The sequence below is a fragment of the Oratosquilla oratoria genome, chromosome 13 (assembly GCF_046742065.1).
Source record: "Oratosquilla oratoria isolate Oo_2021 chromosome 13, ASM4674206v1, whole genome shotgun sequence".
Classification (NCBI taxonomy): domain Eukaryota; kingdom Metazoa; phylum Arthropoda; class Malacostraca; order Stomatopoda; family Squillidae; genus Oratosquilla; species Oratosquilla oratoria.
The window spans coordinates 19,867,091-19,893,260 of NC_134789.1; the positions used below are offsets into that span (position 1 = coordinate 19,867,091).

Genomic DNA, 26,170 nt, shown 5'->3' on the forward strand with positions numbered 1-26,170 from the left:
TAAGAGGGTCTAAGAGTTTTCCAACCAGCATCCTAAGGTTTGGGTCTTTTAATGTACGTGGATGTGGTACAGATGAGAGTAAAAGGGAAGAGAGAGGTAGTATGTTTGTAAGAAGAAAGATGGATGTGTTGGCTTTGAGTGAAACTAAGTTGTGAGGGAAGGGCGGGTGTGAGTTTGGGAGTGTAATTGGGAGGTATTCAGGAGTGAAGAGAAGGAGAGGGAGGGAAGGGGTGGCTATACTAAGTGAAGAGATAGGTAAATGTGTAGTGAAGTGGAAGGAGGTTTCCTCAAGGATAATGTGGATGAAGGTGAAACTAGGAAAGGGGATGTGGGTTTTTGTAAGTGCATATGGGCCTGGTAGTGAGAAGAGTGTAGAAGAAAGGGAGGCTTTTTGGATAGATTTAAATGAGTGCATAGAGGGATTAGGGAGGAACATCAATGTAGTAGTATTGGGAGACCTTAATGCTAGGGTAGGAAATGAACCAATTGATGGAGTGGTTGGGAAATGTGGAGTTCCAGGAAAGAATCGTAGTGGAGAGTTGATGGTGGAGATGTGTCTAGAAAGAGAGTTGATGATAGCAAATACAGTGTTTCGGAAGAAAGTCAAACATAAGTACACATGGGAGAGGGTGGTGGATGGAAGGGTGATAGATAGAGTATTAATGGACTATGTAGTGGTAGATAGGAGTATAATAGGAAGAGTTAAGGATGTACATGTGCTAAGGGGAGAGAGTGGGGGAATATCAGATAATTTTTTGGTGGAAGGTAAGTTGAGAGTGGAGGATAGATGGAGAAAGAGGAAAAGGACAAAAGGTAGGGAGGTGCTTAGAGTTAACTCTTTACATGAAAAGGAAGGGGAGAGGGAGTGTGGGGGGGGGGCTGGGAGAGGAGTGGGAGGGGGTAAGGGATGGAGTGGAGCTGGGAGTGGGGATGGTTCAAGGAGGGAGTCGGAGGGTGTGCGGGGGTGGTGTGTGGAATGGGAGGGATGAGGAGTGGTGGGATGAGGAAGCAAGGAGGGTTGTGGGGGAGAGGAGGCGAGCTTTCGCAGATTGGTTGCAGGATGGGACGGGTGAGCCATATGAGAGGTGCGGGGAGGGGAGGAGAGAGGTGGAGCACGGGGTAGGGGAGGTTGGGAGGGGAGCGGATTTGAAGTGGGGCGGGAGTATGGCAGAAAATTTTGAAAGTGGTAGGGAGATGTTTTGGAGGGAGGTTGGGAGAGGAAGGAGAGGTGAATCAGGTAGGGAGGAGGAGGTGGGGTGTAGATGGAGAGATGATGGTAGAGGAGAAGGCAGTGGGGGGGGGATGGGCAGAGTGTTTTGGGGAGTTGCTGGGTGTGAGGGAGGATGGGGAGGCAGGGATGGTTGCGATGGGGGGTGCTGAGAAGGTGACTGTGGTGGGTGGGGAAGGTGGAGGAGAGGTGAGGGCGGTTGTTGAGATGATGAGAGCAGGTGAGGTACCTGGTCTGGATGGATCCCATGCAGAGTGTCTAAAAAAGGAAGGTACAGTGATGGTGGACTGGCTGGTAGGGTTGTTTGGTGTTTGCTGGGGAGAGGGTGGGGTGCCGGAGGACTGGAGGAGTGCCTGTATGGTTCCACTTTACAAGGGAAAGGGGGATGGGTGTGAGTGTGGTGTAGTTAGGAAGGCTTATGGGAGGATCTTGATTGATAGGATTAGGAGGGGAATAGAGTGAATGATTGGTGAAGAGCAGTGTGGATTTAGGACAGGTGGAGGTTGCATGGATCAAATTTTTGTGGTGGGACAGATGTGTGAGAGGGCAATGGGAGAAGTTAGGGATGTTTTTGGGGCTTTTATGGATCTGGAGGAGGCATGTAGAGGTGGAGAGAGTGAGTGGTTCGAGGTAAAGGTGGGACTACATCGGGGGTGTTGTGTCCCCCTGGCTGTTCAACTTGTACATGGATGGGGTGGTGCGAGAGGTGGATGCGGGGGTGGTGATATTTAAGGAGAGTGGAGAAAAATGGGAGGTAAGCTGGCTGTTGTTTGCAGACGACACTGCACTTGTAGCAGGATCAGAGGAGGGATTGAGGAGATTGGTGACGGAGTTTGGGGGAGTGTGTGAAGAAGGAGAGTTGGGGATGAGTGTGGGTAAGAGTAAGGTGATGAGATGTACAAGGGATGAAGGTGGTGGTGGACTGGAGGTGGGTGTTGGGGGAGAGAGACTGGAGGAGATGGATGGTTTTGGGTACTTGGGTGCAAATGTGGCAGGAAAGGGTGAAGTGGAGGTGGAGGTGGAATGTAGATTGAGGGAAGTGAGTGGGTGCCTTGGTGGATTGAAGAGTGTAATGAGGAGTAGACTTTTGGGAGTGGATGCTAGGAGGAGATTGTATGAAGGAGTGGTTGTGCCAGCAGCGCTTTATGGGGCGGAAGCATGGAGTGTAAGAGAGGAAGAGAGAAGGCGTTTGAATGTGTTTGAGATGAGGTGTCTGAGATTTATGATAGGGGTTACTAGGCTGGATGGAGTGAGAGATGAGGAGGTGAGGAGGAGAATAGGGGTGGTAAGGGAGTTGGGAGATAAGGTGGACGAAGGAATGTTGGGATGGTTTGGACACATGGGAAGAATAAGTGAGGAGGGACTGGTGGGGGAGGTATGGAGGGCGGGTGTGGGGGGAGTGAACATGAGGGGGTGACCTGGGATGGGATGAATGGATGGGGTGAAAGGGGCTCTGGGGAAGAGGGGAATGTCTGTTGAGGAGAGGATGGAAGACTGTGGTGAATGGAGAGTGGTTGCATATGGATGATGTTGTGATGCATGAGGTGGGATGGGGGTGAGGTAGTATGTGTGAGAAAAATTTGACGCAGCCCAAAGGGATTTCTCCCTGTCTTCTCCTTTTCTGCATGAGGGGATGGAGAGGGGGTCACTGATTTAATGAAGTGGCCTTGCTGTGGATGTGCTATGTCTTGCGACACTGCCTCTGACCCAGGGCAGTGGACAAGATGCAGGGATGACCCGTCATCTAGGAGGTGTCAAGAAAGGAGGGAGGGTGGAGGGGAGTGGAGTTTATTTGGGATGGAATGGGTGGGAATGGTTATTATGCCTTTTTCTTTTTGGCTACCTTCCTTGTAAGGGGAAAAAAGCCTTTGGTATATGTATGTTTGTATGTATAGATACTTGATATCAGTAAAGAATATCACACACTGATACAACACAGAAAATAGTCCAAAGTTCCTTCCCATAGAGTTCTGTGGGGGGTTCTGAGGACTGTTCCCAGCCACTGTGGGGCTACAGGATTTCCACTTAGGGAAACTGAAGATAACAATTGATTGATTAATTGGTTGAGTTATGGCAATATCATAGGCCAGCAATAGTAAGTTATTTTATCCTGGATCTGATTCAAAATGTTTAAAGTTGAAAACTTATAGTACAAATGCTAGTATCTTCCTTTCACAAATTTGTATTTACCTGATTGTAGTGTACAGGACAGTAGCAATATTCATTGGGTCCCATTTCCTATTCTCTAATTTTTCATCATACCTAGCCTCAAATTCATTTACAGTTCCAAGTTAATCTATATCCTTGATTTCCAATTATCATATGTAGATTTGAACTCGTGTATTGTTTGAGCTTGGGTTATATCACTTCCTAAGCTATTCCAAGTATTTATGTATCTATATAGAAAAATGTATTTCTTTATATCCTTTTGACATTTGGTCTTTCTTAATTTCCTCCCATGACCTCTTAAAGCCCTCCCATCTTTTATCAGGAGATCTCTTTTGTCAATGTAGTCTATCCACATTAGTGGCCTAGATACTGTAATCATATCACCTCTTTTTCTTTGATCTTTCAAAGTTGGCAGAACCAGTGCCATATGGTTTATTTGCCAGGCTGGGGACCAGTTTGGTTACTACCCTTTGTATTCTCACAATCTTGCTTATATCCTTCACTCTGTGTGGGCACCATACTACTGACACATATTCCAGTCTTGGACGTATCAGGATTTCTATGAGTTTTTTAATCATCCTCATTCATATAGTGAAATACCACTTTAATTCTTTGCAGTAGTCCATATGTCTCTCCCACAATTCTGCTGATATGTTTGTCAGGTGACAGGTTGTCTTTCATCAAGACCCAAATCTTTCTCTTTTGTTTTTGTAATGTGTTTTAACATGTGTTTATACTGCAGATGTTTTACCTTTGTAATGGCAATCCAATGTCAGTATTACATTGAATGGTAATTCCTGTTGATGTAATTGAACTCCATAGTTATAATTAAAATTAAGCATTACGTGTAATCATCATTCAATATGGCTTTCAGTGTATTTAATCAAACAAGATAAAGTACATACATATACCAAAGGCTTTTGCCCCCTTACAAGGGAGGTAGCCAAAAAACAAAGGAATAAAATCCACTCCCACCCATTTCATCTCCACATACCCCACTCCCATTCACCCCCTCCCTCCCTCTTATCTTGGCTCCTCTTGGATGATGAGTCATCCCTGCATCTTGCCCACTGCCCTGGGTCAGAAGCAGTGTCGCAAGACACAGCAGATCCACAGTAAGGCCACTTCATTAAATCAGTGCCCCCCCCCCCCCTCCTACCCCTCATGCAGAAAAAGGGAAGACAGGGAGAAATCCCTTTGGGCTGTTTCTTTAAGGTTAATGTGGATGAAGGTGAAACTGGGAAAAGAGATGTGGGTTTGTGTAAGTGCATATGGGCTTAGTAGTGAGAAGAGTGTGGAAGAAAGGGAGGCTTTTTGGATAGATTTAAATGAGTGCATAGAGGGATTAGGGAGAAATGTCAATGTAATGATATTGGGAGACCTTAATGTTAGGGTAGGAAATGAACCAATAGATGGAGTAGTTGGAAAGTGTGGAGTTCTAGGAAAGAATCATAGTGGAGAGTTGAATGTGGAGATGTGTCTAGAGAGTTGATGATTGCAAATACAGTGTTTAGGAAGAAAGTCAAGCATAAGTACACATGGGAGAGGGTGGTGGATGGAAGGGTGATAGATAGAGCATTAATGGACTATGTAGTGGTAAATAGGAGTAAAATAGGAAGAGTTAATGATGTACATGTTCTAAGGGGAGAGAGTGGGGGATATCAGATAATTTTTTTGGTGGAAGGTAAGTTGAGAGTGGAGGATAGATGGAGAAAGAGGAAAAGGACAAAAGGTAGGGGGGTACATAAAGTGAACTGCTTAAATGAAAAAGAAAAGGAGGAGTACAAGAAGAAGCTGAGAGAGGAGTGGGAGGGAGTGAAGGATAGAGTAGAACTAGGAGTGGAGGAGGAATGATGATTCAAGGAGGGAGTCATAAGGTGGAAGAAGGAAGGGTAGTGAGTGGTGGGATGAGGAAGCAAAAAAGTTTGTAGAAAAGAAGAACTGAGCTTTCACAGATTGGTTACAAAATAGGATGAGGGAATCATATGAGGTGCAAAGAAAAGAGAAGAGAAGTAAAGCATAAGATAAAGGAGGCAAAGAAGAGAGCAGATATGAAATGGGGTAAGAGTATGACAGAAAATTTTGAAAGTAATAAAAAGATGATTTGGAAAGAAATTAATGCCGCGTTCACACAGTCGAGCTGTGCCTGGCATACTTGTCCGCAGACTCTGCCCATGAAGTGTCCACACGGCTGACGATGGTGGTTGGATGTTAGTTGGCCGCAAGCAGAGGTTGGGAGGGAGTGGTTCAGTGCGGTACGATAACCATGGTTCCCGCCCTACTTGGAAAGAAGGTAGCACTTTACAGCATTATAATTGCTGCCTGCATTAAAAAGAAAAAAAAAGAAATCACGGAGACATGTCTGGTGCCGGGAGTGGTTACAAAGATGTGATTTAATGGGAAGCTCGGTGACAATCCTACGTGAATTGCAGGATAAGAATGAACAATTGTTTTGCAATTACATGAGAATGAACATAAGCAGCTTTTCTATTCTCCTTTCGAAAGTGGAGCCATATATACAAAAGCCATATATATGAGGAAAAGCATAGCAACAATAGCACGTCTTGTTGAGACCAGTACACACTAGCACTATGTGCGGACATGGTGGTAAAGGTAACTTCGGTCTGTACTGAGCGGGTTTGCTAACTTTGCTCGCACCTCACCTCGTGCGTTTGGTAATGATGTCAGCCCTCCATCCACTGCCTGCAAATGGCGCCTGGAACGGACAGTTTGATGGTTTGCCCGATGAAATTGCCCGTTGTCGAGCAAAGCCTTCGTGCCCGGCGGACAGTGGTTGACTGTGTGGACATGGCATAAGAGAGGAGGAGGAGGCAAATGAAGTCAAGAAGAAAAGGTAAAAGGTGCAGATGGAGAGATGATAATGGAAGAGAAGGCAGTAAGAGGAAGGTGGGCAGAGTATTTTAGGGAGTTGCTAAATGTGAAGGAGGATAGGGAGGAAAAGGTAGTTGCAGTGGGAAGTGCCAAGAAAATGAGAGTGATGAGTGAGGAAAATGGAGGAGAAATAAGGAAGGATGAAGTGAAGGCAGTTGTTAAGATGATGAGAGCAGGTAAGGCACCTGGTCTGGATGGATGTCATGCAGAATGTCTGAAAAAAGAAGATACAGTGATGGTGGATTGGCTGGTAAGGTTATTTAATGTTTGTTTAACCCTAGATTACTTGACCTACCTTTTTGTGATGATCCAACTCGACCTGTATCCAAATGGAATCAGTTGAGGAAAATAATAAAATAAAATATGCAAATGTATTTTATTTCCACCAAATGGTGATATCTTACAAAATTAAGGCTTATAGAGCCCAGCAGATACAAAAATATATGTAATAAAAAACAAAAAATTACCATTCTGAACAATTAAAAAAAAACTTTTGAGAAAAACGAAAGTACTTAGATTCTGTGGTCCTGAGACAAAAAATGGAAGAAATGAAGAAAACTAATACTATAAAAATACATTGTAAACATCATTTGATGTCACTGGATGCCTCCCAATCCCAGACTGCAGAGGACGGACCTTGCCTGGAATGAATAAAAAAGGGTGATTTTGGTAAATGTATTTATATGTAAAATATGTAAAAATGGTGCCTGTTTTTATTTTTTTGTTTTATATGTGTGCAATATAAATAAAAACTTTGCAGATTAGGTATATTGAACTTAACAGTTATTCTTGGCACTCTCTGTAGATGACATCAAAGTGGTCTGGGCATACAGGCTTGTCACAGCGGAAGCAGATTGTCCTTGTCTGCTTGGCATTTTTCCATGGACAGAAGGCACATCTACTCTTGTTGTGTGATATTCTAGATGAACGGTCCTCTGGCCTCTCATCAACAATGCCGAATCCCAACTTGATTGTAAATATCACTGATGACTTCATTCCCTTTTGCTGAATCCGCTTCTCGGCCCATGGCTTCACAAGTTGACTAGCCAGCGAGTGCATGAAAAAAGCATTGACAACAGCTATGTTGATGAATCCATGAAAAAGACAAAGGCTCCATTTCTGGGTCTTTTGGCTAAAGTAGTACCTGCCACGTGATGTTGAGGGGACCGGAGAGATTGATGGTTCCACTAGCACCTCCACCACTACCTCAAGTGGCTCCCGACCCTTGTGCGGTGTTACTATATGACTTAGACTACCACTAGGTTCTTCTACACATTCTATTATTGTCTCTGATGGTCCAGGACACACAGGAGATGGCAGAATAATGGTAGCTGATGCTGCTATGTCCCCTGTGATGAGGCCAACTTGCGACCCACCAGCAGCATCCCCCTGCACCATCCCTATGGTCGTGTTGAAATCACTGGCCAACCCCAACGTATTGTCCAAGTCACGCTGGAACTCATCCGAGTTTACCAGCGTCACTAATTGATCATCAGTGTAAAAGCGGCTCCGTTTCAGGGCTAATCAGGTCTACTTAGCAGGAAAACGAAAGAAAAAGACATACGTAGCACTTCATTTGTACAGTGTGGGTCATATTTACAACCTACGTAACCATTTATGGCTAAAACATGTCTCAAAGCTTCTCCTGAGTTGTCATGTAAACACATATTATACCATATGTTTATCTTCTTTTTTTTTCAATAAAATCACCTATTATACTCGACCTGTGCCATATGGAATCACTGAAACTTACCTGGAGCTTGTATAAAGGCAGAGTACAAAGGCACGTATATCCACACTCATATCTAGGTCAGTGTTGATGATATAAACAGTAAAAGTTGCCAATTAGACATTTGTGTGAAAACCATACAGCTTGAAACATGACTGCATACTGTGTGATTCCAAATGGCACAGGTTGAGTAATCTAGGGTTAAGAGAGGGTAGAGTGCCAGAGGACTAGAGAAGTGCCTGTATAGCACCACTTTACAAGGGAAAATGGGACAAGTGTGAGTGTAGTAGTTTCAGAGGGATCAGTTTGTTAAGTGTAGTTGGAAAGGCTTATGGTAGGATCTTGATTGAGAGGATTAAGAGAGGAACAGAGGGAGTAATTGGTGAGGAATAGTGTGGGTTTAGGACAGTTAGGAGTTGCATAGATCAGAATTATGTGGTAAGACAAATATGTGAGAAAGCTATAGGAAAAGGTAAGGATGTTTTTTGGTCTTTTATGGATTTGGAAAAGGTTTATGACAGGGTAGACAGGAAGGCACTGTGGGAGGTATTGCCGATATATAGGAGCTGTCAAGAGTTTTTACAAGAGTAGTAGGGCGTGTGTCAGGATTAGAAATGGAGAGAGTGAGTGGTTTGAGGTAAAGGTGGAACATTGTCAGGAATGTGTGATGTCACCCTGGCTGTTCAATTTATACATAGATGGGGTGGTGTGAGGGGTAAATGCAAGGGTGGTGGGTCAGGGATTGGAGAGGGTTAAAGAAAATGGAGATAAGTCAGCTGTTGTTTGCAGACGACACAGCGCTTGTGGCAGGAGTAACAGAGGAGGGATTGAGGAAGTTAAAGACAGAGTTTGGGAAAGTGTGTGAAAGAAGGAAGTTGAAGATAAATGTGGGTAAAAGTAAGATGATGAGATGTACAAAGGGAGAAAAAGGCAGCAGACTGGAAGTGAGTATTAAGGGATAGAGACTGGAGGAAGTGGATATTTTTAGATACTTGGTTGCGAATGTGGCAGGAAAGGGAGGAGTGGAGGTAGAATGTAGATTGAAAGAAGCAAGTAACTGCCTTGGTGGATTAAAAAGTGTAATGAGAAATAGACATTTGGGAATGGATGCTAAGAGGAGATGTAAGGAGTGATTGTGCTGACAGCACTATATGGGGCAGAAACATGGAACATAAGAGAGGAGTTTGAATGTGTTTGAGATGAGGTGTCTGAGAAGTATGATAGAGGTTACTAGGCTAGATAGAGTGAGAAATGAGGTGAGGAGGAGAACGGGGCTGGAAAGGGAGTTGGGAGATAGGGTTGATGAAAGAGTATTAGGATGGTTTGGACACATGGAAAGAATGAGTGAAGAAAGACTAATATAAGAGGTGTGGAAGGAGTGAACATGAGGGGGTGACCCAGGATGAGATGGATGGATAGGGTAAAAAGAACTTTGGGAAGTGGTGAATGTCTGTTGAGGAAGGACGGGAGAGGACAGAAGATAGGGGTGAATGGAGAATGGCTGTATATGGATGATGTGAAGCATGAGGTGGAATGGGTTGGGATGGTGGGTGAGGGAATATTTGTGAGAAAAATTTGAAGCAGCCTGAAGGGATTTCTCGTCTTCTCCTTTTCTACATGAAGGGACAGAGAGGGGGGGTCGCCAATTTAATTAAGCGGCCATGCTGTGGATGTGCCGTGTCTTGCGTCACTACTTCTGATCCAGGGCAGTGGACAAGATGCAGGGGTGCCCCATCATCTAGGAGGTGCCAAGATAGGAGGGAGGGAAGAGGGTGGAGGGGAGTGGAGTGTGAAGAACACCTTGTACTGTAATGCCTCACACTAACAATACTTAGACATCAACACAATATGTTGTCCTAGAATGACTTGTGGCCCCACTTGGAGGCTGTTGCCAGTTACCTGAAGGATGCCAGTTTTCTGTTTGGAGTTTATAGAAATAGGTAATGACAGAAATTTACATGAGTGACGGGATGAACAGTACATTTAACGTGTAAACATGGGCTGCAAGTTCCGAGGTTCTCTTGTTACACACTTGATAGTCAGAAAGAAGCTTATGCAGAACTAATGAGCCAACTCTAGTTAAAAATGGCAAAATCTTTTGTATCCACAGAGAATAAAATAAGTAAAATATGAAAATAGTATAAAGAAATCAAAACAAACCTATGATGGAGAGATCTTTGGTGATGTAGTGGGAATTAGCCTGCATGAGAAGAAAGATCAGAAAGTTGAAATAAGGAAATAAGTGGCTAGTACAGTTAAAAATGGCAAGCAATATAGAAGAATCTAATGAGTTGACAAAGTCCAATCAATGTTGGGAGCCAGCTCAGCAAAAACTGTTATGCTTCAAAATTTGTAATATACATTTGCCCCAGGAATGAGCCAGTGGTTGTTCTCATTCCAGCATTTTTCAACACCAGTATGGACTGGGTATTGAGAGTTGTCATTCAGTGTCATATGGAAACATCTATTAGCAACACTAGGTCACTGACCTTATCTTTGTCAATGACGATTTACTTCTTGTGGAGTCATCTGGGGTCCTGGTTGCCCTTGAGTTACTGCACATAGGAAAGACCACTTAAACTCCAGATCTCCTTGACCAAAATCAAGGTGCATTTGGTGGCTTATTGATTGACACAGCTCAATTTATGCATATGGTGAAGACATTGAGATCTTGGAAAGTTTCACATACCGTGGTAGTACATAACAATGATGGGTGTTATCAGGGAGTCCTTCAAAGGATTGGCATTTGCCCATGGTGTTATGGGCTTATTCCACTCCGGTATAGGGCGTTGTTTGTTGTTATTTATGCAAGATCAAGATCCACATCTTCAAGTCACTCATGCTCCCTAACTTTCTGTTCATTTGTGAATTATGGACACTGAATACTGAGTTGGAGAGGCATTTCAATGTCTTTGGTACTAAATACCTTCAGAGATCATGGGGTATCATTGGAATGACTCTATCAACCCAGCAACTGCTCCATTAAACTCATCACCAGCATGATTATTGATCATCAACTTCAGTTGTGCGGTTATGTGGCATGCACCCCTGATGTTGAACTTACAGAGTTATCTAAAGAAGAGCCAAAACTCAGTGGAGACAAAAGGGTTACCCACAGAACTCATTGTTGAGGCAAGTTGACCAGTCCTACCAAAGTTTGTTTGGACTAGGAAGGATGGCTGCATGGGAATTTACTTAGAGAAAGTTTGGGGAGTGGCATTGGCATGTGAGTAAAGCAGTGTTTTTCCCAGTGTTTGCTCCCAATTGATATCGATAGCTAGCTTGTTGCACCATCCATACAACCTGTTGCGCATTTTGTGAAGAAAATTGGATATCTTACAGAAAGAGTTTATTCCATACCTGGGAAGAATGCTACTAGTTAATGCCCAATATTGTGTGGGAGTGCTTGGATGCCTACTTTACTGCTTGAGAACCTGTATTTTTTGCCCCAATTTTACTGGTATTAACTGTATTAAAAATGCATATTTGACATATCAACTTATGAACATTTTGTGAAATTAGATTCTTGATTCATCCTGGTGAATAAATGGAAAGTATGCCTATTATTAAGGGAATTAATTTCATATTACCAGTTTTCAGAATTTAGGAGATAATAGATTTTATTTTCAATTTCAGAAATATCTTAGAAGATAAACCCAATGACCAATCATCTAGATGGTCCTCAGATTCCAATAGTCCCCCACAAGTAAGTTGATATCTTACTGGAGAAATGATTTATGTTGTTCTGTTTTATTGGTGTGTAGAGTAGTATTTTGATTTAATATTACAAACATGCTTGATGATGATATTAAATGAAACTTGATTGTTTGTATCTGGAAATTTCATTGGGTAGTTCTTTAATAGATATAGTGACAAATATTTGACATGCCTTTGAAACCTTTTTTTATTTTTATTTTATTTTCTTTTGATTCCAGTTCCTGATTCTGAAGTTAGATAGGGCTGCAATCCTCAAAACTGTTACATTTGGAAAATATGAAAAAACGCATGTATGTAACATCAAGAAATTTAGCATATATGGAAGTTTGTCAGATGATAATATGATACTTCTATTAGAAAGGTAAATTTATTGTTTAATCATCTCAATTTTGGTCATGTATTTTATGTTACTAGAACTACTGTTGTTCAATGTGGCTAGTCAGCTCTTATTTATGAGTTATTGAGTCATTTTTATATTCAATTCACTCGACAGTGGTTTAAAAAATGACACGACACCTGAAACCTTTTATGTGAAACACATTTTGGATGGACATCAGTTTCCAGTAAGGTATGTCAAAATTGTACCCCTTCAGTCGTGGGGATCGACTTTCAACTTCTCCATCTGGCATGTGGCTTTAGCAGGTTATGATGATGTGCTTGAGGTCCACAAATGTATCAATTGGTACACTGCAGTAAGTAAGATTTTTCTTTGTCTCAGTTTGGAAGTATATGCACATCATAAGAATACAAGTACTTTCTCCAGTGATGATTTTTTCTTTTGAAGATAATAATCTTTTCACTTTCGTGATTTAATTCACTGCTTACCATTCCAGTATAGAGAAAGAGAAGCTATTCGATTATGTTTGAAACACTTTCGGCAACAGAACTACAGTGAAGCTTTTGAATCCCTTGAGAAGCGAACAAAAGTCACATTAGAAGATCCATTACTCACAAGACTTCATAACCTTCTTGTACGAGATGGAGATTTTGATATGTGTGAAAGTCTAGTAGAAAAAGCAGCTTGTGGTGAGTGTATTTATATATTTTATTTTCATTGATTTATTTATTAATTTCTGACCCAGGGTAATGGGGGAGATGCGGGGATGACCCATCATCCATGAGAAGCCAAGATGAGAGGGAGGGAGGGAGGGGTGGTGGATGGAAGTGGAATGGATGGGGTGAAATGGGTGGGAGTGGAATTATGCCTTTTGACTTTGGCTACCTCCCTGGTAAGGGTGGAGGAGCCCTTGAAATATGTATGTGTTTTTTTATTTCATGCAGCCAATACCCTCTCTGGAGTATTGGCTGCATGTTATTGTGCCAAAGTAGCATGCAGTTCATACTTTAGGGTCTATATGGGGTGCCCCTATGGACCAGAGCCACACACCATTTTGTCTGTGATAGAGGAAGACTCTGTTCATAGAAAAATGATGACACTTTTATTATACTATGACTGTCCCTCCGTTATGCTGCCCCCCAACCCCTTGTTACTGTCCTGTACCATTTCTCTGAATATTCATTTCCTTTTTTTGCTTACCCTGTGGTTGGAGAAAAGAATACAGCCACCAAGTCTTCCCACTTGAGTCGTAAAAGGCGACAAAAAACGGGACGGGGGTTAGGACTAGAAATTCTGCTACCTGTAGCCCCGCAGGGGACATTCTAAAAAAAAAAAAAAAAAAAAAAAAAAAAAAATTAAAGGCATAAGAGGGTATAGGAGTTTTCTAACCAGTACCCTGAGGTGGATGTGGTACAGATGAGAGTAAAAGGGAAGAGATAGGCAGTATGTTTGCAAGAAGAAAGATGGATGTGTTGGCATTGAGTGAAACTAAATTAAAAGGGAGGGGTGAGTGTGAGTTTGGGAGTGTAGTTGGGAGGTTCTCAGGAGTGAAGAGGGGACGAGGGAGAGAAGGGGTGGCTATACTAGTAAGTGAAGAGGTAGGTAAGCGTGTAGTGGAGTGGAGGGAGGTTTCATCAAGGTTGATGTGGATGAAGGTGAAGCTGGGAAGAGAGGTGTAGATTTTTGTAAGTGGGTATGGGCCTGGTAGTGAGAAGAGTGTAGAGGAAAGGAAGGTTTTTTGGATAGATTTAAATGAGTGCATAGAGGGATTAGGGAGAAATGTCGATGTTGTTTTGGGAGACCTTAATGCTAGGGTAGGAAATGAACCAATAGATGGAGTGATTGGGAAGTATGGAGTTCCAGATAAAAATCGTAGTGGAGAATTGATGGTGGAGATGTCTCTCGAAAGAGAGTTGATGATAACAAATACAGTGTTTAGGAAGAAAGTCAAGCATAAGTACACATGGGAGAGGGTGGTGGATGGAAGGGTGGCAGATAGAGCATTAATGGACTATACAGTGGTGACCAGGAGTATGGTAGGAAGAGTTAAGGATGTACATGTTCTAAGGGGAGAAAGTGGGGGAATATCAGATCATTTTCTGGTGGAAGGTAAAATGAGAGTGGAGAATAGGTGGAGAAAGAGGAAAAGGGCAGAAGGTAGGGAGGTACTTAGAGTGAACTGCTTAAATGAGAAAGAAAAGGAGAATGAGTATAAAAAGAAGCTGAAAGAGTGAAAGGGAGTGAAGGATATAGTAGAACTAGGAGTGGAGGAGGAATGGGGATGGTTCAAGGAGGGAGTCATAAGGTGTGCAAGGATGGTATGTGGAACAAGGAGGGTGGGAGGAAATAGAGGGAAGGGTGGTGAATGGTGGGATGAGGAAGCAAAGAAGGGTGTAGAAGAGAAGAAGCAAGCCTTCATAGATTGGCTACAAATTAGGACGAGGGAAATGTATGAGAGGTACAAAGTAAAGTGAAATCAAGCATAAGATAAAGGAGTCAAAGAGGAGAGCAGATATGAAATGGGGTAAGAGTATGACAGAAAATTTTGAAAGTAATTAAAAGGTGTTTTGGAAAGAAATCAAAAGAGGAAGAGGAGGCGAATCAAGTAGAGAGGAAAAGGTAAAAGGTGCAGATGGAGAGATGATTATGGAAGAGAAGGCAGTGAGAGGAAGGTGGGCAGAGTATTTTAGGGAGTTGCTAAATGTGAAGGGGGATAGGGAGAAAAAGGTAGTTGCAGTGGGAAGCGCTAAGAAAATGAGGGTGATGAGTGAGGAAAATGGTGGAGAAATAGGGAAAGATGAAGTGAAAGCAGCTATAAAGATGATGAGAGCAGATAATGCACCTGGGTTGGATGGATGCCAGAAATGAAATAACAGACAAAATACATAGTCTAATAAGCAGTTCATTGAAAGAAGGAAAAGTGCCAGAAGATTGGAAAAGAACAAATATAGTACCAATATATATAGGGGGAAACGAGGAAGACCCTGCTAACTATAGACCGGTCTCTCTTACAAGTATGGTAGCTAAAATTCGTGAAAGAATGATCAAAATTAGATGGGTAAAGCATTTGGAAAAAATGGACTAAATGCAAGGCAATTTGGTTTTAGACAAGGAAGATCATGAGTCACAAACTTGATATGTTTCTATTCAAGACTAATAGATATGAAACAAGAAAGAGATGAATGATTGTGCATTTCTAGACCTGAAAAAAGCTTTTGATAAGGTGCCACATAAGAAATTGCTAAAGAATTTAGAAACTGCAGGAGGAATACAGGGCAAACTACTTAACCTCTTCACTCCGGGGCACATCGCACGTCTGGCAGCATTAGCTGCCTGACGTGCGATGTTGCGTCATAATAAACGCATTATAAAAAATAAAGTCAGTGCTCAATCGTTCGTTCTCTTTCTCCCGTGTATTGTGACAACCATAGAAAATATGATGAAGCCAGTTTAGAGAGAATGAAGGTTACGTATGTATGACTACAATAAATATAATCAAGATGGCGACGTCGGCATCCTTGAGTACCCACTTGCTCCTCATGCCGCCTATGTAGGTGTCACCGTATGGAAGTGGTTAAATGGATGGAAGACTTTTTGCATGAGAGAAAAATGAGAGTAGTGATAAGAGACAAACATTCTAATTGGGATGAAATGATTAGTGGAGTTCCACAAGGAACAGTTCTGGGCCCAGTAATGTTTGGTATATATATCAATGAAAACGATAAAGGAATTGAAAGTTGTATGAGCTTCTTTGTGGACGATGCAATACTGCTGAAAAAAGTGAACACTGTAGAAGATTGTGAGTCACTGCAGAGTGATCTCAATAAGGTATGGGAATGGAGTAGGAAGTGGGAGATGGAATTCAGTATGAAGTGTATTATAATGGAATTTGGAAGAAGTAAAAAAAGAATTGTGAGATCATATAAATTAGGAGAGGAAGAAATTAAAAAAGTTGAAAATGAGAAGGACCTGGGAGTCATTATTATGAATAATATGTCCCCTGGGAAACATATAAAAAAAAATTTGGAGAAACTTATAATATAATAAGAACAATCAAAGTGGCATTTACCTATGTGGATGAAGAAATGGTGAAGAAAATACTAGTCACTTTGATAAGACCAAAATTGGAGTATGCATTGACGACGTGGTCACCAAGTACAAAAAAATGTATAACAAAACTTGAAAGAATACAAAGAGCAATTATGAAATTGGCACCAACACACTCAGAACTATCATATGAGGAGAGACTGGCAAAACTTGAACTACAGATATTAGAACAAAGAAGAGAGAGAGGAGACTTGATAACTATAAATAGAATCATGAAAGGCGTAGAAACTATTAATAGAGAGGATCTAATAAAATGGGATAGTAGTGATACAAGAGGACATGGAAAGAAAATAAGAAAAGGACAATTATAGAAGAGACCTGAAAAAGAACAGCTTTCCCCACAGGATAATAGACATTTGGAACAAGTTAGATGAAAATATGGTGTGTGCAAAAACAATACATGAATTTAAAAATAGACTAGATAAAACGAGATATAAAGATGGGACACCACGAGCATAACTCCCCTTCTCGTTAAATATAACTAGGTAAGTACATATATATATATATATATATATATATATATATATATATATACATATACATATATGTGTATATATGTGTATATATATGTATATATATGTATATATATATGTATATATGTGTATATATATGTATATATATGTATATATGTGTATATATATATGTGTATATATATATATATATATATATATATATATATATATGTATGTATATATCTATATATATATATATTCTCTCAATTATTTATTTTTTCTGCATGGAGGTCATTGTTTTTGCCAGTTTGTATAAGAAAGATTTTGTGTTGAAGACTGATTGGTAAGCATGTAATGGTCCATATTGTGAATTGATTGCACAAGTTTTAATGCAGTCATTACTTTATATTTTTTCCTGACTCTTTTATGGACCTGAGTTACATTAGATGATTGGAAACTAATTTCCACACAAAGAAGAATGTTAGTCACTTTCAGCTTCTACTATCCTTCCTTTCTGCTACCCTCCTTAAGTCTCCTAACCTCTATGACTGGCATATTGTCTCCAAGGATAGAAATGCTGGTTATTAACAAGGAAATAGAAATGAGCATAAAATTGTATTCATGAAGAATGTAGTTTGTATAAGTTTTCCTCTGCAGAATTTTGCAGTGATTTAGAAGACAAAGATAAAGGTGGAGTAGAAAGGGGGAAAGATAGGGTAGATGAAAAGAATACTGGGTTGATTTGGGCACATGGAAAGAATGAATGAAGAAAGATTAGCAAAGGACAGAGAGTGAATGGAGTGAACTTGAGAGGAAGACCAAGAATAAGGTGGATGGATGGGGTGAAGGGGGCTTTGAGTAATAGGGGAATGTCTGTTGAACAGGGAAGAGAGGAGGCAAGAGATAGGTGTGTGTGGAGAATGGTTGTAAACTGGAATGTAGATTGACACAACCTAAAGAGATTTCTCCTTTTCTGTTTTTGCATTAGGGAAAGGAGATGGAGGGTTGCTGTGTAAATGAAGTGGCTGGCCTTATTGTGGATGTGCTATGCCTTAATGCAATGTTTCTGACCCAGGCATTGAGCAAAGGACAAGGGTGGCCCTTCATCCACCAGGAGTTAAGATAAAAAGGGAATGGGATGGATAGGGGTGGGTGCATGCCTTGGCTGGCTATTTTTCTTGTAAAGGGGAAGAAGCCAACTAGTATGTAGATAGAAAACAAAGTAGCATTATTGTAAATTATTGCAAGACTATTTTGTATTTTACATAAAGGGAGAGGGTCTCCATTTGATGGAGCTGTTGGGGTAAACCAGCTTTGGCCATCAGGCCCTATTGTGGAAGTGCTGTTTTGCTGGATTGCTTCTGACCTAAGCAGTGAGCAAGGGACAGGAATGGTCCTACATACAAAACAAGCTTAGGTAAAAGTGAAAACAAATGGGTGTATGGTGGGTGAAGGGTGGATGCATTCCTTGGCAGGCCACCTTCCTTATAAGGGGAAAGAATACTTGGAATGTGTTTATATTAGGGCAGTGAAAGTCTGAGGATTCTGTTTTGCTTCATTTTTATATGATTAAATTGTTTTTTAGATGGGCTATTTCAACAATTTATTAGTCAGCAAGACTACAAACCATGTTGGACACCCATTATCCCAGCTCTCCATCAAGGTGCTAAGGAGCGGCCAGGTATGCGTGGAGGTCACCAGATGTGTGTGGACACATCTTCACAGGTTAGAAAAGACTTTTTCATTTTAAGTTAAGTTAACTTCTTTGCTACTGTAATGACCCTTCAGCTGGTTGAAGTTGTCAGATGAGAAGCCAAAATAAAGTTGTAAAGGCAGCATTAAGTAGTTGAGATAGTCATAGCCTTATCACTGTTTTGATTTCACCTCATGATTAAAATCACCCAGCATTAGCCAGAAGGAAATTTGTAATGGGTATTACTTTGCATGAGGGATTGAAAGTCTGATCATGTTGCCAATATTTTATTGTACCAGTTTTCCTTATTATTATTTATTATTGTGGATGTTGGAAAGGTAGCAAGCTAAATAAAAGATTGTTTCTTTTTCTGTATATTTCCAACATAAGTTTTCTAACACTTCAAACTAAATACAGTGTAACACCACACTCAGACAACAAGTTTTCTAACACTTCGGACTCAATGCAATGTAACACCACACTCAGACATGCTCTTGTAGAAATGTAATTTAGTCATACATGAGTTCACAAGCCTTGTACACATACACTATCTCCGTCTCTGTCTGTCCTATGATTAAGTAGACTTATTGAGTTACCCATTTCTACATGTTTTTCTATTCTTTCTACTTCCTAAATGACTTTGTACATTCTACTTTGTCACCAATGACTTAATCATAATGTGAACTATATTTTATTTCTGATTAGTTTATCTGCTCTCTGGTATACTTTAAAATTAATTCTATTCTAACTTTTGATTTTGGTATTCTGAGTCTGCATCTTCTGTATTTATGTCATCATGACATACTCGTGTTGAGTGATTAGCCTAATGTGTCATCAGTCCTGATATGACTTGTTTCCTCACACATTCCTTATCTTCTGGGACCCGTATATCTGAGTGCTGGCCACTGTATTTTTCCTACAATATACTACAATGCAATACAGTATTGCTCGGTGATGTCAGTGAATTTTGCAATCCAAAACCTAATTTCTAATAGTTACATAAAGACAGGAGCAAAACCAAAGACTACGATAATGTAATATAATTGGACTATGTGATATCAAATGTGTAATATAAATAAAAATACATGTACAAATATAAAGAAATGTATAATGCACTCTTAACCACTTCAGTATGATGATGCCTGCATAGGCATCATGAAGCAAAAGTGGGTACATAAGTATGCTGGCATCTGTATCTTGATTATATATTTTTTTTAATCGTACATGAGTAACCCCTAGATCCTTAATTTTCCATATCAAGACCATGAGTAATTTTTTCAGGTTATCTAGATGCAACCAGATGTCAAGACCATCATCTAAGTTTTTAACTTTTACCTTATTGTTTGATACTTAGGTGACAGTTTGGAAATAGGAGTGTGATTTAGAGAATATACACTGTCTCCTACAGCAATGTTACTTTTTTTTGTAGATTGATTATGAAGACAAGCCATGTCTTCCATGGATAGTGCAAGAGCATCTTGAATTCTCTTAGCTATTTTGAAAATTAGCTGCATAATCTTCATAATTATAAATTAGACCTACATTTGAAGTAAGCAAATCATATGGGAGTCTCTTGTCCGACCCAAAAATTACAAGATGTGGGGATTCTGATATAGACCTGTTTGTAGCACTGTTAACCCCTACATCGTCAAAGGCATATGCTGCAAATTAAAAGATTTGACAAAAATAGGCATTACGTCAAGGGTCAAATCTGTGGTAATGACCAAGTAGCCCTATCCATTGGCTATAAAAGAAACCCAAATTTTTTTTTTTGACAAAACTGGCAACCCCGGCAGCAATTTTTCGGGGGTAACTTGGGGTATAACATAGGCCTTTAGGACATAATTTAGGCAACTCTGGTGTACGAAACAAAGGATGGGGAAGTGAAGTTATACTTCGACAGGCAGGTGCTATTTAGTATATATTCAGACGTATAGAACTGGCAATTTTACATTGCCAATTTTTGTAATAAATGCATAATACAAAATGTGGCCAAGCAATAATTGTGTGATGGATGCTTACTAAAACATTTACCAAAACAATAAGAAACACCACAATCATCTATCCTCCATGAAATTATTAAAAAAAAAAAAAGTGATACCGAAAAATTAACTTACCACATAAAGTGATAAATATTTGCAAAAAAATCTACAAAAACTATTAATAAACATGTTTTCCATAAGTGTCAGACTATTATGGGTGACTATATTGATTTGAAACACCATAAACGTAAATTCCTTCACTCTGAAATTCTAACGAAGCTTTCACAAAAAAAAAAGTCTACGGATGTTCTACCAAACTTTTGCATGCATATCTCGACAAAATCGACCCAGTTTCTCCACTTCTAGGCTAAGATAAATCAAAATAAGCTAGATTTGTTGGTTTTACATCATCTTGAGTTGATTGAAGCAATAAAAAAAAAATTGTTTTGGCTCCGATGCTGTATGGGTTAAGGCAAACTTGAACTGTAGGCATGTTATCCCAAGAGCTATAAATGTCTGAAGCAAGGTGCCTTAGAACGTTGAGAACCTTACTATTCTGATGTTCCACAAGTCCATTTGAACTCGGGTGGTAAGCTACAGTATGTTTTAATGATATTGAAATGTTTACATAGGTGAGATAGAATTTCATTATTAAATTCTGTTCCATTGTTGGACAATAGCACTTTGGGGGTTATGAGAGGACAGATCACATTGTCAAGAAGTGCCTGAGCCACATTGGCTAATTTGACTGTCAGAAGGACAAGAATACAAAATCCATGCAAACAAATAGGTATTGGTTACCATTTGAAAAGTGGGAGGTGAGCCAGCTGTTGTTTGCGGATGACACTGCGCTTGTGGCAGGATCGGAAGAGGGATTGAGGAAGTTGGTGACAGAGTTTGGGAGAGTGTGTGATAGAAGAAAGCTGAAGATAAATGTGGGTAAAAGTAAGGTGATGAGATGTACAAAGGGTGAAAGTGGCAGTAGTCTGGAAGTGAGCATTAAGGGAGAGCGACAGGAGGAAGTGGATAGTTTTAGATATTTTGGTGCAAATGTGGCAGGAAAAGGTGGAGTGAAGGTGGAGGTGGAATGTAGATTGAGAGAAGCAAGTAAATGCCTTGGTGGATTAAAAAGTGTAATGAGGAATAGACATTTGGGAATGGATGCTAAAAGGAGACTATATGAAGGAGTGATTGTGCCAACAGCACTATATGGGGCAGAAACATGGAGCATAAGAGAGGAAGAGAGAAGGAGTTTGAATGTGTTTGAGATGAGGTGTCTGAGAAGTATGATGGGGGTTACTAGGCAAGATAGAGTGAGAAATGAGGAGGTGAGGAGGAGAACAGGGGTGGAAAGGGAGTTGGGAGATAGGGTTGATGAAAGAATATTAGGATGGTTTGGACACATGGAAAGAATGAATGAAGAAAGACTAGTAAAAGAGGTATGGAAGGCAGATGTGAAGGGAGTGAACATGAAGGGACATCCTAGGATGAGGTGGATGGATGGGGTGAAGGGGGCTTTGGGGAAGAGGGGAATGTCTGTTGAGGAAGGACGGGAGAGAACAGTAGACAGGGGTGAATGGAGAGTGGTTGTATATGGATGATGTTGTAATGGGGGGTGAGGTAGTATGTGTGAGCAAATTTTGATGCAGCCCGAAGGGATTTCTCCCTGTCTTCTCCTTTTATGCATGGGGGGACGGAGAGGGGGGTCGCCGATTTAATGAAGCGGCCTTGCTGTAGATGTGCTGTGTCTTGCGACACTGCTTCTGACCCAGGGCAGTGGAAAAGGTGCAGGGATGACCCGTCATCCAGGAGGTGCTAAGATGAGAGGGAGGGTGGAGGGGTGTGGAGTGTATTCAGGGATGGAATGGGTGGGAATGATTTTATGCCTTTTCCTTTTTGGCTACCTCCCTTGTAAGGGGGAAAAAGCCTTGATGTATGTATGTATGTATGTTACCATTTGGGGTAAGGGGCAATTTGAGAATTACAATCACTATAGTTTCAAAAGGTTTGCTTGACAGTGGATAATTTAACATAGGAACATGACCATTAATATGACCTTTGTGAAATGAGCAAAAATAACAATTGTCAATGTAAGTATTAATAGCTCTCATAGGGATCCAAAAATACTGTATTCTGGCTTGGACAAAGCATTTGGCTTTGCCTGGGTGAGCTGCTATTATGGAGCCAGGAAGGAGATTGAGTATTTCAGGAATGAGTTCATCTGGTACTACAATGTGATTTACCAATCTGTTTAGCATGTGTTTGTTCTCAAGTATTGACTGTTAATACAAAATGTCATTGAGAAGAGTGTAATTCTCCAAGTGGGTAGGTAAGGTCTCACTATCTGTGGTGTCACCTGATTTGAGGAAATGTATCACATGCTTCCATAGAGGATTGGATAATTGAACTGTATAAAAGCACTCACGAGTAAGATTTACCGACTGAGGAATATTATAGATAGTCACTATACCTCTACTCAGTAACAACATTTGCTTTTCTTGGAACATAAGCGAAACTGGGTCTGAGCTCTTGAATCGTAAGAATCCAATGAGCAAGTTTTTCAGGAAAGTTTTTACCTTTGAACAGTTGTAAAAGTGCTTGATAGTCTGTGTGGATCATGATCTCATATCCTAGAATGATTTCTTTAAAATGTCTAAGAGCATAGATAACTGCTAGTGCCTCTAATTTAGTTACTAATTTTTTTTTCTGTTATGTTCAGTAGGCGATCTAGCATAAGCAATAGGCCTTTGAAGTTTACCATGTTGCTTCATAAGTACTGCACATAATCCTTTTGATGATACATCAGTGTATAGAATGAAAGGGAGCTTAAATCCCAGAAAGGCAAGTATTGGGGCAGTGGTTAATGCACATTTTAGATCAAGGAAAGTTTTTTCTTGTTCAGAAGTCCAAAGAAATTTAACATCCTTTTTGAGTAAGGAAGTAAGGGGTTCTGCTACTTTTGAGTAGTTCTTAATGAATCTTCTATAAAAACCTGATAGGCCCAGGAATGAACGAACTTGATCTACAGATGTGGGGCATGGAAAGTCTACTACAGCTTTAACTTTGTCTTGTGATGTAATAATTCCTTGGGAATTTAAGACATGTCCTAAAAAGCGTATTTCTTTCTTAAGGAAAGAACATTTGGATAGTTTAAATTTAAGGCCTGCTTGTGCAAGAAGCTGAAGGCTGTTAGAGGACATAATTCAGGAGCAAGGGGGATTTGAAAATATCCTAACATGAGGTCTAATGTACTATATTGTTTTCACCTATGGAATGTAGAATGTCTTGGGTATAGGATGTCAGTCTGGGATAGTTATTTTATTAAGTTCCCAAAAGTCCACCACAGGGCGGAAGGAACCATCATGTTTGGGAACTACAAAAAGTGGAAAGCTCCAATTTGAGACTGAGGGTTCCATATCTTGTTCAATCATGTCTGCAATGAGTTTATCAACTACTTGTCTCTTACTATGAGGAAGTCCATAAACAGGGATGTAGTACGATTTTGAATTTTCTCTAAGTGGAATGTGGTGATGAATGAGGTTTGTAGCACCAAATGGTTCACCATCTAATGCAATAACATGCCTAAATTGATTGCATAATGAAATTAGTTCATCTTGTGCATCAGAGAAATAAAGAGTGTTTAAATGGGGGCCTACAATGGGTTCTTGTGGATCAGTTACTTTGGATGATGTGGTACAGACTTGAACAGAAGAGAATTGTTCATCCATGATTTTGACACAGGAAAATCATACAACTTTGTACCATTGGTGAGAGTGATTGGGGCATGAGTAATTTGCAATGATTAACTGAGTATGATGGAAGCTTGCTGGCTAAGCAGGTTAGGGTGTCATTACTTGCGACAAAGGTTGAGGGGATGGCGGTTTGAATCCTGCCACTGGTGAAGTTGAACCAAGGACATTGTGATGATGATTTGGTTTAACATCACAAACTCCTCCCTATTGAGAGGCTGGGATGGTGCCCTTTACAGTTTGACTTTGTAGCATGGAATTTAATAAACCATGCCCTTAGTTCAACTTGCCCCGAGCAGGATTCAAATTGTCATCATCTTGACCTCTGCCACAAGTAATGGCACCCTAACCCACTTGGTATTGTACACAGAGAAATCAGATGATTTTCTTAATTTTCATGTGAACCTTGTAGCCAGGTAGTAACTAAGACAAACATGCACATCTGAGCTGAGGATGTGGAGCAGAGTTGTAACATTTGAAACATGTTGAAAGGTTTGGGTGGGTAACACAGTCCTCTTGGATTGTAAATTATGTAGAAGTAACACTGTTATTCACATCACTGTAGAATTAAGTCACAAAGTCACTTTTCTAGAATTCTAACCGTGCCACCATTTTTGTCAGAAAGGTAGCATGCCAAATAAAAGATAGTGTTTCTTTTTCTGTATATTTCCAACATAACAAGTTTTCAAACACTTTGTAGGAAATACAGCGTAACACCACACTCAAACACATTCTTGTAGAAATGTAATTTAGTCACACGTAAGTTAATTCACAAGCCCAGTACACATACAGTCTATCTCTGACCCTCTCTTTCTGTTCTCTCTTTCTGTCTGACCTACGATTAAGTAGACTCATTGAGTTACCCATTTCTATATGTTTTTCTATTCTTTCTACTTCATAACTTTTTACATTCTATTTTGTCACTAATGACTTTATCATAATATGAACTATGATATTTCTGGTTAGTTTATCTGACTTTTAGTATACATACATATACCAAAAGCTTTTTCCCCCTTACAAGGGAGGTAGCCACAAAACAAAGGCATGAAAACCATTCCCACCCATGTCATCCCTAATACACTCTCCTCCCCTCCACCCTCCCTCTTATCTTGGCACCTCCTGGATGATGGGTCATCCCTGCATCCTGTCCACTGCCCTTGGTCAGAAGCAGTGTCGCAAGATACAGCATATCCATAGCAAGGCTGCTTCATGAAATCGGCGACCCCCCCTTCTCTGTCTCCTCATGCAGAAAAGGAAAAGATGGGGAGAAATCCCATTGGGCTGCGTCAAATTTTTCTCACACATACTACCTCACCCCCATCCCCCCACCCATTCCACCTCATGCATCACATCATCCATATACAACCATTCTCCATTCACCCCTATCTTCTGTCCTCTCCCGTCCTTCCTCAACAGACATTCCCCTCTTCCCCAAAGCCCCTTTCACCCCATCCATCCATCTCATCCTAGGTCGCCCCTCATGTTCACTCCCTCCACATCTACCTTCCCCACCTCTTTTACTAATCTTTCTTCACTCATTCTTTCCATGTGTCCAAACCATCCCAATACTTTTTCATCCACCCTATCTCCCAATTCCCTTTCCACCCCTGTTCTCCTCCTCACCTCCTCATTTCTCACCCAATCCAGCCTAGTAACCCCCATCATACTTCTCAGACACCTCATCTCAAACACATTCAAACTCCTTCTCTCTTCCTCTCTTATGTTCCATGTTTCTGCCCCATAAAGTGCTGTTGGCACAATCACTCCTTCATACACTGCAGGAAAACCTGAATAAGGTATGGAACTGGAGTCAGAAATGGGAAGTGGACTTTAATACTAAGAAGTGTAGCATAATGGAGTTTGGAAAAAGCAAAAACAGAATATCAGGAAAATATACAATTGGAACCAAGGAGGTAAAGAAGGAAGGATCCGAAAAAGATTTGGGGGTAATCATCACAAATGACTTGTCCTATGACAAACAGATTAACAAAATTGTCGGGGAGGCATACAACTTGCTAAGATCAATAAAAGTGGCATTTGCATACTTGGACAAAGACATGTTAAAAAAATATTGGTTACATTGATAAGGCCTAGACTAGAATATGTGGGGACATT

At 40.6% G+C, this 26,170-nt stretch overlaps 1 protein-coding gene across 1 annotated transcript in view; it reads left to right on the forward strand.

The window, feature by feature from the left end:
• Positions 1-26,170, forward strand: part of muskelin (muskelin 1) — a 124,874-nt gene that overhangs the window by 3,676 nt on the left and 95,028 nt on the right. Inside the window, exons 2-6 of the mRNA XM_076196882.1 lie at positions 11,655-11,724; positions 11,954-12,096; positions 12,229-12,427; positions 12,569-12,761; positions 18,217-18,356. Of these exons, the coding sequence (XP_076052997.1) occupies positions 11,655-11,724; positions 11,954-12,096; positions 12,229-12,427; positions 12,569-12,761; positions 18,217-18,356 (745 nt within the window). The remainder of the gene's footprint in view (positions 1-11,654; positions 11,725-11,953; positions 12,097-12,228; positions 12,428-12,568; positions 12,762-18,216; positions 18,357-26,170) is intronic.